A 14117-nucleotide genomic window follows, 5' to 3' on the forward strand; every position below is an offset into this window, starting at 1 on the left:
GTGTAGTTACGCTTGTAATCCACTTTCTTGGTGTCATCAAAAACAGTTCAGTGTACAGAGAACCTTTGGCTGCTGTGTGTGAACTCCAGGTCCTGGTTGGCAATCATTTCCAGGTCGGAGGGTGCAGACATGCTGCGCAGGAAGACTGGCTGCTTCACCCCGGGGACCACCGTCTTAGTGTCTGACACAGACTTACAGGCTGCAACAACAAAAAGCCAGTATTGGTTACCTCTATTTCATCATACTACATGCAGGCAGTCAAAGTAAATCAGGGAGGGCTATAGAGGAGCAGGTGTAAGCTATAGTAGTCTAGGGAGATGCAGTAGGCTGGGTAGGTGCAGTAGGCTGGGGAGGTGCAGTAGACTGGGGAGGTGCAGTAGGTTGGGGAGGTGCAGCAGGCTAGGGAGGTGTAGGATGGGGAGGTGCAGTAGGCTGGGGAGGTGCAGTAGGCTGGGGAGGTGCAGTGGGATGGGGAGGTGCAGGTTGGGGAGGTGTAGTAGGTTGGGGAGGTGCAGTAGGCTGGGGAGGTTCAGTAGGTTGGGGAGGTGTAGTAGGCTGGGGAGGTGCAGTAGGCTGGGGAGGTGCAGTAGGCTGGGGAGGTGCAGTAGGTTGAGGGAATTGCAGTAGGTTGGGGAGGTGAAGTAGACTGGGGAGGTGGAGTAGGTGCAGTAGGCTGGGGAGGTGCAGGTTGGGGAGGTGCAGTAGGTTGGGGAGGTGCAGTAGGCTGGGGAGGTGCAGTAGGTTGGGGAGGTACAGTAGGTTGGGGAGGTACAGTAGGTTGGGGAGGTGCAATAGGCTGGGGAGGTGCAGTAGATTGGGGAGGTGCAGTAGGCTGGGGAGGTCGAGTAGGGTGGGGAGGTGTAGTAGGCTGGGGAGGTGCAGTAGGTTGGGGAGGTGCAGTAGACTGGGGAGGTGCAGGTTGGGGAGGTGCAGTAGACTGGGGAGGTGCAGTAGGTTGGGGAGGTTCAGTAGGCTGGGGAGGTGCAGTAGGCTGGGGAGGTGCAGTAGGCTGGGGAGTTTCAGTAGGTTGGGGAGGTGTAGTAGGCTGGGGAGGTGCAGTAGGCTGGGGAGGTGCAGTAGGCTGGGGAGGTGCAGTAGGCTGGGGAGGTGCAGGTTGGGGAGGTGCAGTAGGTTGGGGAATTGCAGTAGGTTGGGGAGGTGAAGTAGGCTGGGGAGGTAAAGTAGGTTGGGGGGGTGCAGTAGGTTGGGGAGGTGCAGTAGGCTGGGGAGGTGCAGTAGGTTGGGGAGGTGTAGTAGGTTGGGGAGGTGCAGTAGGCTGGGGAGGTGCAGTAGGTTGGGGAGGTGCAGTAGGCTGGGGAGGTGGAGTAGGGTGGGGAGGTGTATTAGGCTGGGGAGGTGCAGTAGGTTGGGGAGGTGCAGTAGGCTGGGGAGGTGCAGGTTGGGGAGGTGCAGTAGACTGGGGAGGTGCAGGCTGGGGAGGTGCAGTGGGATGGGGAGGTGCAGTGGGATGGGGAGGTACAGTGGGATGGAGAGGTGCAGTAGGTTGGGGAGGTGCAGTGGGTTGGGGAGGTGCAGTGGGTGGGGGAGGTGCAGTGGGTGGGGGAGGTGCAGTAGGCTGGGGAGGTGCAGGTTGGGGAGGTGCAGTAGGTTGCGGAGGTGCAGTAGGTTGGGGAGGTGCAGTAGGTTGGGGAGGTGCAGTAGGTTGCGGAGGTGAAGTAGGTTGCGGAGGTGAAGTAGGTTGGGGAGGTGCAGTAGGCTGGGGAGGTGCAGTAGCTGGGGAGGTGTAGTAGGTTGGGGATGTGCAGTAGGCTGGGGAGGTGCAGTAGGTTGGGGAGGTGGAGTAGGCTGGGGAGGTGCAGTAGGTTGGGGAGGTGCAGGTAGGTTGGGGATGTGCAGTAGCTGGGGAGGTGTAGTAGGTTGGGGATGTGCAGTAGGCTGGGGAGGTGCAGTAGGTTGGGGAGGTGGAGTAGGCTGGGGAGGTGCAGTAGGCTGGGGAGGTGCAGGTTGGGGAGGTGCAGGTTGGGGAGGTGCAGTAGGTTGGGGAGGTGCAGTAGGTTGGGGAGGTGCAGTAGCTGGGGAGGTGCAGTGGGTTGGGGAGGTGCAGCAGGTTGGGGAGGTGCAGGTTGGAGAGGTGTAGTAGGCTGGGGAGGTGCAGTAGCTGGGGAGGTGCAGGTTGGGGAGGTGCCGTAGGTTGGGGAGGTGGAGTAGGCTGGGGAGGTGAAGTAGGTTGGGGAGGTGAAGTAGGTTGGGGAGGTGCAGTAGGCTGGGGAGGTGCAGCAGACTGGGGAGGTGCAGTAGGTTGGGGAGGTGCAGTAAGCTGGGGAGGTGCAGGTTGGGGAGGTGCAGTAGGTTGGGGAGGTGCAGTAGCCTGGGGAGGTGTAGTAGGTTGGGGAGGTGTAGTAGGCTGGGGAGGTGCAGTAGGCTGGGGAGGTGCAGTAGGTTGGGGAGGTGGAGTAGGGTGGGGATGTGTAGTAGGCTGGGGAGGTGCAGTAGGTTGGGGAGGTGCAGTAGGCTGGGGAGGTGCAGGTTGGGGAGGTGCAGTAGGCTGGGGAGGTGCAGTAGGTTGGGGAGGTGTAGTAGGTTGTGGATGTGCAGTAGGCTGGGGAGGTGCAGTAGGTTGGGGAGGTGGAGTAGGGTGGGGAGGTGTAGTAGGCTGGGGAGGTGCAGTAGGCTGGGGAGGTGCAGTAGGCTGGGGAGGTGCAGGTTGGGGAGGTGCGGGTTGGGGAGGTGCAATAGGCTGGGGAGGTGCAGGTTGGGTAGGTGCAGTAGGTTGGGGAGGTGCAGTAGCTGGGGAGGTGCAGTGGGTTGGGGAGGTGCAGTAGGTTGGGGAGGTGCAGGTTGGAGAGGTGTAGTAGGCTGGGGAGGTGCAGTAGCTGGGGAGGTGCAGGTTGGGGAGGTGCAGGTTGGGGAGGTGCAGTAGCTGGGGAGGTGCAGGTTGGGGAGGTGCAGTAGGTTGGGGAGGTGGAGTAGGTTGGGGAGGTGAAGTAGGTTGGGGAGGTGCAGTAGGTTGGGGAGGTGCAGTAGGTTGGGGAGGTGCAGTAGGCTGGGGAGGTGCAGTAGGCTGGGGAGGTGCAGTAGGCTGGGGAGTTTCAGTAGGTTGGGGAGGTGTAGTAGGCTGGGGAGGTGCAGTAGGCTGGGGAGGTGCAGTAGGCTGGGGAGGTGCAGTAGGCTGGGGAGGTGCAGGTTGGGGAGGTGCAGTAGGTTGGGGAATTGCAGTAGGTTGGGGAGGTGAAGTAGGCTGGGGAGGTAAAGTAGGTTGGGGAGGTGGAGTAAGCTGGGGAGGTGCAGTTTGGGGGGGTGCAGTAGGTTGGGGAGGTGCAGTAGGCTGGGGAGGTGCAGTAGGTTGGGGAGGTGTAGTAGGTTGGGGAGGTGCAGTAGGCTGGGGAGGTGCAGTAGGTTGGGGAGGTGCAGTAGGCTGGGGAGGTGGAGTAGGGTGGGGAGGTGTATTAGGCTGGGGAGGTGCAGTAGGTTGGGGAGGTGCAGTAGGCTGGGGAGGTGCAGGTTGGGGAGGTGCAGTAGACTGGGGAGGTGCAGGCTGGGGAGGTGCAGTGGGATGGGGAGGTGCAGTGGGATGGGGAGGTACAGTGGGATGGAGAGGTGCAGTAGGTTGGGGAGGTGCAGTGGGTTGGGGAGGTGCAGTGGGTGGGGGAGGTGCAGTAGGTTGGGGAGGTGCAGTAGGTTGCGGAGGTGCAGTAGGTTGGGGAGGTGCAGTAGGTTGGGGAGGTGCAGTAGGTTGCGGAGGTGAAGTAGGTTGCGGAGGTGAAGTAGGTTGGGGAGGTGCAGTAGGCTGGGGAGGTGCAGTAGCTGGGGAGGTGCAGTAGGTTGGGGAGGTGTACTAGGTTGGGGATGTGCAGTAGGCTGGGGAGGTGCAGTAGGTTGGGGAGGTGGAGTAGGCTGGGGAGGTGCAGTAGGTTGGGGAGGTGTAGTAGGTTGGGGATGTGCAGTAGGCTGGGGAGGTGCAGTAGGTTGGGGAGGTGGAGTAGGGTGGGGAGGTGTAGTAGGCTGGGGAGGTGCAGTAGGTTGGGGAGGTGCAGTAGGCTGGGGAGGTGCAGGTTGGGGAGGTGCAGGTTGGGGAGGTGCAGTAGGTTTGGGAGGTGCAGTAGGTTGGGGAGGTGCAGTAGCTGGGGAGGTGCAGTGGGTTGGGGAGGTGCAGCAGGTTGGGGAGGTGCAGGTTGGAGAGGTGTAGTAGGCTGGGGAGGTACAGTAGCTGGGGAGGTGCAGGTTGGGGAGGTGCCGTAGGTTGGGGAGGTGGAGTAGGCTGGGGAGGTGAAGTAGGTTGGGGAGGTGCAGTAGGTTGGGGAGGTGCAGTAGGCTGGGGAGGTGCAGCAGACTGGGGAGGTGCAGTAGGTTGTTGAGGTGCAGTAAGCTGGGGAGGTGCAGGTTGGGGAGGTGCAGTAGGTTGGGGAGGTGCAGTAGCCTGGGGAGGTGTAGTAGGTTGGGGAGGTGTAGTAGGTTGGGGATGTGCAGTAGGCTGGGGAGGTGCAGTAGGTTGGGGAGGTGGAGTAGGGTGGGGATGTGTAGTAGGCTGGGGAGGTGCAGTAGGTTGGGGAGGTGCAGTAGGCTGGGGAGGTGCAGGTTGGGGAGGTGCAGTAGGCTGGGGAGGTGCAGTAGGTTGGGGAGGTGTAGTAGGTTGTGGATGTGCAGTAGGCTGGGGAGGTGCAGTAGGTTGGGGAGGTGGAGTAGGGTGGGGAGGTGTAGTAGGCTGGGGAGGTGCAGTAGGCTGGGGAGGTGCAGGTTGGGGAGGTGCAGTGGGATGGGGAGGTGCGGGTTGGGGAGGTGCAATAGGCTGGGGAGGTGCAGGTTGGGTAGGTGCAGTAGGTTGGGGAGGTGCAGTAGCTGGGGAGGTGCAGTGGGTTGGGGAGGTGCAGTAGGTTGGGGAGGTGCAGGTTGGAGAGGTGTAGTAGGCTGGGGAGGTGCAGTAGCTGGGGAGGTGCAGGTTGGGGAGGTGCAGGTTGGGGAGGTGCAGTAGCTGGGGAGGTGCAGGTTGGGGAGGTGCAGTAGGTTGGGGAGGTGCAGTAGGTTGGGGAGGTGGAGTAGGTTGGGGAGGTGAAGTAGGTTGGGGAGGTGCAGTAGGTTGGGGAGGTGCAGTAGGCTGGGGAGGTGCAGTAGGCTGGGGAGGTGCAGTAGACTGGGGAGGTGCAGTAGGTTGGGGAGATGCAGTAGGTTGGGGAGGTGCAGTAGGCTGGGGAGGTATAATGTAGGAAGGTGTAAGCTGAGTTGTACCTGGCGTGCCAGCAGGCGTGGTGTTCAGGCTCCTGCAGTGAGGAGCGATGGTGACGTGGAGCAGCAGCTCTGTGCGGTTCATCAGGCTCTTCACCAGGGCTTTGGTTTTGGTCAGCGGCACAGCACCTTTTAGGTGGACAGAGTTCACCTCCTGGAAGAACTTCTCCCTGTGGACAAATTCAGATGATCACAAACCAGAAGACAACATGGAGTCTTCGAAAGCAGTGTAGATGTTACCTCATCTGTCAACATCTGTATTGTCACGTCTCTCTTCTCTTACCTCAGCGTGAGGACAACGTTTTCCAAATCACTGCAGTCCAGTGGGACCTCTTTTAGTGAACACAGCAATTCTAGTTCCTTCATTTTGTTCTGGGGAAACAAAAACAAATTATGTGAGCTGAACAGTGAACAATTTTAAGAGAATCTGTGGAGAATTAGAGGTAGAGGGATGTGTACCTCAAAGAAGTGGTAGTCATGGAAGAATGGAGTATTGTTCTCTAGCTTTCCCTGCTGAGCTTCCTCCACCTCGTTCTGCCACTTCTGTTCCAGCTCTGCTACACTCTGAGGGGGGGGCAACAGACAAAGTTATACACACATACACACACTTGGAGAGGGAAAAGCTGAACTGTGCCACTTGTGTACCTGCAGCTGGCGCTCCATGGCGTTGATCTTCTTGAAAGTCTCGGCCATGATCTTACAGAGCAGGTCGTACTCCTCAGCGTGCTCCTCGCGGTACTGGAAGTTGACGAGTGACTGGAGAGCATCCACCAGCGTCAGATGCTTTATCACACATGACATTATGACCTCCTCCATAACGTCTGGCCTGATCACCTCCCTGACACGGGCAAGTCAGAGAGAAAGGGGGAGGAAAAGAAAGACAGTAATGACTGGTTAAAATAGAATTAGGATGGCAGTTGTGCAAGCCTGCCGTATATATCGTCACCCCTTCTCACTTGATGCTGGGACGGAACTGTGGTCGCCCCCTGCCGGACACCTCTCGTAGCCGGCCCATGATTCCTGGAGGCAGGCGGATACGGGGCAGGTCAAAGTAGGCCCCAGGCATGAGGCCCGGGGGAGGGATGAGGACATCAGAGGGGTAGGTGAACTCCTGGTCCTCCTCGATGGTGAGGGGTAAGGGTGAGGGGCTGGGGGTGAGGGCTGGAGAGAGGGCACCATTAGCCTCCACCTGCCATTGGCACCTGAAGGAAACACAAAACAGATAGTCTCTGCTGTGTCACACGTCATTTGACTAATTTATTCTTATTACAGTGGTTATACGACTGTGCTTCTACATTGCAGTGCATTTGCGCTATCTATAGGATGTGCTCTGTATCATTCTCCATTTATGCTGTGTCACCTTTGGAGCAGCTTGGAGCAGAGCAGGTCATGGCAAGCGTCCTCCTCTCGGGTTACTTCAGGTCCGTTGTAGAGGATGCGGAGCATGGAGCAGGCTAGTACAGACAGACCCAACGCCAGGTCTGCCAGGAAGGGGAGACCCCCAGAGACATCCTCCGATGACTCCTGGAGTGGGAAAACAGAGACAGTTCAATGTAACACTGTAACAACGTCTGGGTGTGTATGTCCAACATGGCAGCAACATGCCAGAACTCATGCGGTATTTTACAACTTCACAGCTGTGTGTACCTGGGCTCGGACAGTGCAGGAGAACCCCCACATGGCTTTGTCTGGGGTGTTGTGCTCGCGCCCACTCCTCATCTCAAAGGAGAATGTCACTGTGTCCCCCTCCACCTTGACCAGGTCTTTGGGCCAACCTGTCCCTAGGACACTGCGACTGCCATAGCCCAGAGTGTTGCCTCCATACTCAGTCACCTTGCGACTGTTAGTGTTGGGCCCGGCATACATCACCAACTGGAACATCAGAGAGAAAAGATCAAGTAAATACTCTTCCTCATAGAGCTTTGCAATACTTCACATGTTATGCCATAGCTTTACCAAGGAAATATGATGTGGGGTGTAGAGGTGCAGGGATTGGTCACCTTGTCGTAGTCGTACTGTGAGGAGCAGCGGGAGTCGAAGCGCAGGTAAAGGCAGCGTGCTCCTGGAATGTGTACCGTCTCTTTGAACTTATAGTTGTCTCGCACCGGGTGGACCGTCTCCACCGTCTTCCCAGCAGCCCACGGCGCAGGGATCTTCAGGCCTGTTAGGAAGCCTGGCTCCTCCCGCTCATCTAGAATTCTAAAGCTGGAGAAGGACAGACCGTCATCGGCGACAGAGAAAGTCGTCAGGGACAGAGGAACAGTCGTCAGGGACAGATACACAAACACACTTGGAAAACCAGGCTTATGGTCCTGATAAACCTGGCCTACACAGACGACCGTGTGTGCACTTACCTGTCATCAGCAGCAGCAGGCGTCTTTTGGCCCAGCGGCCCTCCTACCAATGGAGTGCTGTCAGTGAAGAGAGGAGACTGGGTCTTGAGCAGCAGAGCAGTCTGGGAAATGACCAGAGGAAACCCATATAAATACATACTCATTCTCCTTCCAAATTATCATCAACCTTCATTTAACAATCACCATATGTCTACCCATATTCCAACACAGAAACTAGAGATGACGGCCACAAGTTCTAAACCAGAGAAGAATATCTGCATTGAGGTGAGACTGTTTGAGTGCCCCCACCTGGCTGGTGTAGAGGACTAGCTGCACTAGTTGGGGCATGAGGGTGTCGGCGAGCGCAAGTGTCTGCAGGTTGGGGTGCATCAGAGAGGTGAGCAGAACCGGCAGCAGGTGCCCCAGCATTGTAGCCTTGGTAATCTGCTCCAAGCCCTTCAGCCTGCGGCCCAGGAGGAGAGGAAGAGGGGAGAGGGGGAGGAGGAGAGAGGAAGAGTAGGGACAAGGAGGAGAGAGGAAGAGGAGGAAAGAGAATGAGAGAGAAATGTGAGATGAGAGGTATGTAGAAGAAGAGGCAGACAGAAAGGGAACATGCAGATACACAGGCAACAGGTTGAGGGCTAGGTGTAAGCAGACAACAGGTAAAATGACAGGTAGACAGGCAACAGGTAGACAGGTAGGGAGTGGTGATGGTCACCTGGTCTCTCGGTCGGTGATGTCACTGTTGATGAGGGCAGTGGTCACCTGTTGCAGGCTCTCCAGCACCTCGTCACACCCCACCAGGATCTTGGTGGCCAGCGACAGGATGCTGGTCTGCAGCTCCTGGGAACCACACACAGAAAAGGCAATGCTTCCGTAACAGTGCCTACTTGCTTACAACAGGAAAAACAACTACATGAATTCCAAAAAAATGTACAGTCGCAGCTATACTATGTGCCTGTGGGTAAGAAAACAAACACCCATAGATAAAAGCACTAAGAAAAAAGGGCTTACTGTTGAATATGCTAAATGGGGTGGCTATGCTGTGTCATGATTGAACATTTCCTTGCTCCATTGCTGCAGCAATTGAGGACCCGCTCAGAGAGAGAGAGAGAGAGGGAGAGCGAGAGAGAGAGGAAGAGAAGAGAGGGGCGGACATATGGACTCCACATGGACAGACAGCAGTAGGGGTATTTAAAGGGGGTGTTTACCTGTACCTTCATTGTTTCCCCTTGTAGGGAGTTGTCACTGTCGTCGTTGTCGTCGGGGCAGATCAGAACAGTGTTGCTAAGCAGGTGGTTCTGAATGGCCATGAGGTAGCGCAGGCTTGATGAGGCCACCTGGTAGAAGGGGAGGAGGGAAGTCAGTATGCAAGAGGCAACACACAATCTACTGCTGATTAGTCAATGGACGGTCTGACCAGACAAAGCCCAGTTGATCCTCGGTGTAGTTGAGCAGCGACAGAGACACATACTGGCACAGTGGAGAGAAGCTTCTGGAAGTCGTCCCTGGCGACAGTCTGACATTTGGTGATAAGACGGCAGGATTCACGGACAACGGTTTTCAGGATGCTGTGCAGGAGTTCATCACTGAGTCTGAAGGGGAAACACAGGAGAGAGATACTCAGACTGATTCAGCTGAACAACCCTCAAATACAGAGAGACAGTGTCATATTGCATTATTATTAATGGGATAGAACATTTTATGGCATCAGGTTACTCAGTGAAACCCTTTAGCTCTGGTTAGGGGAGGAATTGGGAGTTATTTTTCAAGCAGGAATGCATGAAATTGCAAAGTGTTGAGCAAATCTCTGCAATAGTTGTGCTCTACCTGTAGTGGTCATCTTCGTCACTCCCAAATCGATTTTTCTGCAGCTGGTCAGCCAGGTTGGTGAGGATGACATCACGGAGCTGAGACAGACCACTGTTCCTCTCCCCTAAAGATCACACAGATACACACAGACCACATTCAGCGATTACATTGTACCAGATACAAGCCCTATACGAAGATGACTAGAATGTGTTAAGAGTGTACATAAAGCCCAATGAGTAGGTTGCAACTATCACCTTCTGTCAGGACCAGCTTCAGCAGGTTGTTGAGTTCAGACTCCCCCTGATACAAGGTATTCAAACCCGAGCTACAGAGAGGGAGAGATAGAGACCGAGACAGTAGATGTCAATCAAGGGACCGATAGTTGTCTCAAAGTCCAGGTCTTTATGTGTGTCCTGTGTTTATGGTTATGGATTTGTGCTGTACTGAGTTGTGTTTACCTGATAGCCAGGCACACTTCTGCCTGGATCTCTGGTCCGATCTGATCCACCGGTGCCATGAGCAGCTGCCACAGGAGCAGACCTGAACGCCGCACGCTCTCCCTGTTCTGCTCCGACTGAGGGTTGAAGAACCTGAACACCACCTGAACGACAAACACCAACGTGTAAATATGAGTGATTTAGACGTCAGTTGGACTCCAGGCTGGATCTCCAGCTCCACCATACCTGGAACACCACCAGGATGCAGCGGATGATGCAGCTGTCCCCATTGACCATGGCTTTCTCCATGATGTCACATATGCTGCTGAAGTGGCGAGCATCGATGGGGTGCTGCTTGCCCAGGAGGGTGCCCAGGGGCAGGCTACTGCTGGCTGCCAGCAGGTTGAGCTGGTGGATGCACATAGCGCCCACATGGTGAAGCAGCTGGTTGATCACCTCACCGGTGGCCACGGTCTCCTCTGCAGCAGGGAGAAAGAGGAAGGGAGGGTAGTAACTACTAACTGCCTGATCTGACGTGAATGAAGAAGCTGGTTCAGACACTATTTAGCCTATGATTCTGCAGCACATCACTTGAGGTCAGCGTCGATTGACAAACAGGATTAGGGCTGTTTTGGTTACCTTTGGGTTCTTTGATGACATTGCTGACGCCAAGCCTATGGCACATGTGATGGAAGGCCTGGTTGCCAGGGTTACACCACTGGTCCATGTAGTCACTGGAGCAGGTCCAGATCAAGTTGTTGAGGGCGTCATAGCAGGCTCCTATAGCACATAGGAAAGGGTGCAGGGGTTACAACACAAATAAGTGCTGCACTTTATACATTTCAGCTCACACAGAAAAAAACTAATTCCTGAACAGGAGCTTACCTAGCCCTGCCACCTGGGCACCCCTGCCCAGAGAACTGCCAGGGGCATCAATGAGGTCTGCCCGGCTGCTGAACTGACCATCAGCTAGGTTGAACACCAGACTGGAGGAGAGGACTGATCAGAGAAAGAGAGGAAAGCAGTCAACAAACATGCCACTGACAGTAGAAAGAAAAGAGACTTAAAAACACAACAGAGATTCCCAGTGAAGATGAACATGTCTGCTCTTACTTTTCAGGGAGGACAGACCGCTGGTGCCTCCAAACAGGGAGCGTGTGGTAGAACTGCCAGACACGCCGGGCGGAGATGCCAGCATCACCAGAGAGGTCCCACACACATACATGGGCGTCTTCCTCAGAGTCTTCAGAGGGAGGCCACAGCTAGTGTTCACTGCTGTGGAAGAGGAGCAAAGACATGCTTCAACACACAACATAAATATACAGGACTAAGGGACGTGAAGTGTGAATCGCACAATGTGATGAGGATAATGGATTCAATCATAATTTTCACTGCCTGGTTATTACACATTTAATTAGATCTTATCTGTCGGAAAGATATCAGTTTGTCTCTGTGAATGGTTTGTCCTCTGACAAATCAACTGTACATTTCGGTGTTCCTCAAGGTTCCGTTTTAGGACCACTAATGTTTTCACTATATATTTTACCTCTTGGGGATGTCATTCGAAAACATAATGTTAACTTTCACTGCTATGCGGATGACACACAGCTGTACATTTCAATGAAACATGGTGAAGCCCCAAAATTGCCCTCGCTAGAAGCCTGTGTTTCAGACATAAGGAAGTGGATGGCTGAAAACGTTCTACTTTTAAACTCGGACAAAACAGAGATGCTTGTTCTAGGTCCCAAGAAACAAAGAGATCTTCTGTTAAATCTGACAATTAATCTTGATGGTTGTAAAGTCGTCTCAAATAAAACTGTGAAGGACCTCGGCGTTACTCTGGACACTGATCTCTCTTTTGACGAACAAATCAAGACTGTTTCAAGGACAGCTTTTTTCCATCTACGTAACATTGCAAAAATCTGAAATGTTCTGTCCAAAAATGATGCAGAAAAATTAATCCATGCTTTTGTTGCTTCTAGGTTAGACTACTGCAATGCTCTACTTTCCGGCTACCCGGATAAAGCACTAAATAAACTTCAGTTAGTGCTAAATACGGCTGCTAGAATCCTGACTAGAACCAAAAAAATTTATCATATTACTCCAGTGCTAGCCTCCCTACACTGGCTTCCTGTTAAGGCAAGGGCTGATTTCAAGGTTTTACTGTTAACCTACAAAGCGTTACATGGGCTTGCTCCTACCTATCTTTCCGAGTTGGTCCTGCCGTACATACCTACATGTACGATACGGTCACAAGACGCAGGCCTCCTAATTGTCCCTAGAATTTCTAAGCAAACAGCTGGAGGCAGGGCTTTCTCCTATAGATCTCCATTTTTATGGAATGGTCTGCCTACCCATGTGAGAGACGCAGACTCAGTCTCAACCTTTAAGTCTTTATTGAAGACTCATCTCTTCAGTAGGTCCTATGAATGAGTGTAGTCTGGCCCAGGAGTGTGAAGTTGAACGGAAAGGCTCTGGAGCAACGAACCGCCCTTGCTGTCTCTGCCTGGCCGGTTCCCCTCTCTCCACTGGGATTCTCTGCCTCTAACCCTATTACAGGGGCTGAGTCACTGGCTTACTGATGCTCTTTCATGCCGTCCCTAGGAGGGGTGCGTCACTTGAGTGGGTTGAGTCACTGACGTGATCTTCCTGTCTGGGTTGGCGCCCCCCCTTGGGTTGTGCCGTGGCGGAGATCTTTGTGGGCTATACTCGGCCTTGTCTCAGGATGATAAGTTGGTGGTTGAAGATATCCCTCTAGTGGTGTGGGGGCTGTGCCTTGGCAAAGTGGGTGGGGTTATATCCTTCCTGTTTGGCCCTGTCCGGGGGTATCATCGGATGGGGCCACAGTGTCTCCTGACCCCTCCTGTCTCAGCCTCCAGTATTTATGCTGCATTAGTTTATGTGTCGGGGGGCTAGGGTCAGTTTGTTATATCTAGAGTACTTGTCCTGTCTTATCCGGTGTCCTGTGTGAATTTAAGTATGCTCTCTCTAATTCTCTCTTTCTCTCTTTCTTTCTCTCTCTCGGAGGACCTGAGCCCTAGGACCATGCCTCAGGACGACCTGACATGATGACTCCTTGCTGTCCCCAGTCCACCTGGCATTGCTGCTGCTTCAGTTTCAACTGTTCTGCCTGTTCAACGGACGTGCTACCTGTCCCAGACCTGCTGTTTTCAACTCTCTAGAGACCTCAGGAGCGGTAGAGATACTCTTAATGATCGGCTATGAAAAGCCAACTGATATTTACTCCTGAGGTGCTGCACCCTCGACAACTACTGTGATTATTATTATTTGACCACGCTGGTCATCTATGAACATTTGAACATCTTGGCCATGTTCTGTTATAATCTCCACCCGGCACAGCCAGAAGAGGACTGGCCACCCCTCATAGCCTGGTTCCTCTCTAGGTTCCTTCCTAGGTTTTGGCCTTTCTAGGGAGTTTTTCCTAGCCACCGTGCTTCTACACCTGCATTGCTTGCTGTTTGGGGTTTTAGGCTGGGTTTCTGTACAGCACTTTGAGATATCAGCTGATGTACGAAGGGCTATATAAATACATTTGATTTGTGTATATATATCTAAATAGTGTGAGTGTATTATGAGTATTGAGTGTGAGTGTGAGTATTACCGGACTGCTCCTCCTTGACAGTGTTGGAGATGGCAGAGCCGGTGAGAGCGGCCAGCGTGGCGGAGTGGGAGGCGCGGAAGCGCGACATGCGGCTCAGCAGCAGCTCGTTTAGACACTTGGAAGACTCGCCCTCCTTCCGTGTCAGGATCACCCTCTCCTGCAGGACGTCTGCCACACACAACCCTGTCTCCAGCTGCACCGGGGGGAGGAGGGACAGGGGGGTGAGAGAGGGGAACGAGGGAAGAGCTTTGCTAAGCATTGTTGAGAGGCTAGATGAAGCATGCTCACTTACCGACAGCTGAAAGACATCCATGAAGATGGAGTGGCCTTTCTGGGTCTTCTCGTTAAGGCTGGCGGGAGACCACACCCAGTACAGGTAGGTTCCATCTGAGCACAGGTGCAGCGTGGTCACGCTGCTGCCCACAGGGAAGTGGTGGGCTGGCATTGACACGATCTGGCACGCCTGAGACGGGTAGAAAGAGCACAGTCAGTCTTTTAGTGGAGATACACTACTGTGTAATTGAGTCATCATAAGTGACGTCATGAAGTCTGTTGCTAGATGCCAGCTGGCGTACCTGAAGGGTGAAGGGGTCGATGACGTGGCACAGCTGATGGGGCTTGAAATCAAAGGAGGCGGGGCGGTGGAGAAGGCGGCCGCTGCTGAACACCACCCAGCCCGCCTCAAACTCCTCATTCCGACAGTACACAAACCCCCTGCACAAACACAAAACC

At 54.3% G+C, this 14117-nt stretch overlaps 1 protein-coding gene across 1 annotated transcript in view; it reads right to left on the reverse strand.

The window, feature by feature from the left end:
* The window catches only part of LOC120063491 (probable E3 ubiquitin-protein ligase HECTD4), a 74453-nt gene that overhangs the window by 24482 nt on the left and 35854 nt on the right, over positions 1–14117 (reverse strand). Inside the window, exons 7-30 of the mRNA XM_039013870.1 lie at positions 13961–14099; positions 13678–13848; positions 13386–13578; positions 10877–11035; positions 10649–10762; positions 10403–10543; positions 10010–10242; positions 9785–9927; positions 9581–9651; positions 9345–9450; positions 8989–9109; positions 8726–8854; positions 8233–8357; positions 7824–7977; positions 7536–7636; positions 7182–7386; positions 6829–7053; positions 6542–6705; positions 6138–6383; positions 5827–6019; positions 5641–5745; positions 5465–5553; positions 5185–5351; positions 64–199 (exon numbers count right to left, since the gene is read on the reverse strand). Of these exons, the coding sequence (XP_038869798.1) occupies positions 64–199; positions 5185–5351; positions 5465–5553; positions 5641–5745; positions 5827–6019; positions 6138–6383; positions 6542–6705; positions 6829–7053; positions 7182–7386; positions 7536–7636; positions 7824–7977; positions 8233–8357; positions 8726–8854; positions 8989–9109; positions 9345–9450; positions 9581–9651; positions 9785–9927; positions 10010–10242; positions 10403–10543; positions 10649–10762; positions 10877–11035; positions 13386–13578; positions 13678–13848; positions 13961–14099 (3630 nt within the window). The remainder of the gene's footprint in view (positions 1–63; positions 200–5184; positions 5352–5464; positions 5554–5640; positions 5746–5826; positions 6020–6137; positions 6384–6541; positions 6706–6828; positions 7054–7181; positions 7387–7535; positions 7637–7823; positions 7978–8232; positions 8358–8725; positions 8855–8988; positions 9110–9344; positions 9451–9580; positions 9652–9784; positions 9928–10009; positions 10243–10402; positions 10544–10648; positions 10763–10876; positions 11036–13385; positions 13579–13677; positions 13849–13960; positions 14100–14117) is intronic.

The sequence above is a fragment of the Salvelinus namaycush genome, chromosome 18 (genome assembly GCF_016432855.1).
Source record: "Salvelinus namaycush isolate Seneca chromosome 18, SaNama_1.0, whole genome shotgun sequence".
Classification (NCBI taxonomy): Eukaryota; Metazoa; Chordata; class Actinopteri; order Salmoniformes; family Salmonidae; genus Salvelinus; species Salvelinus namaycush.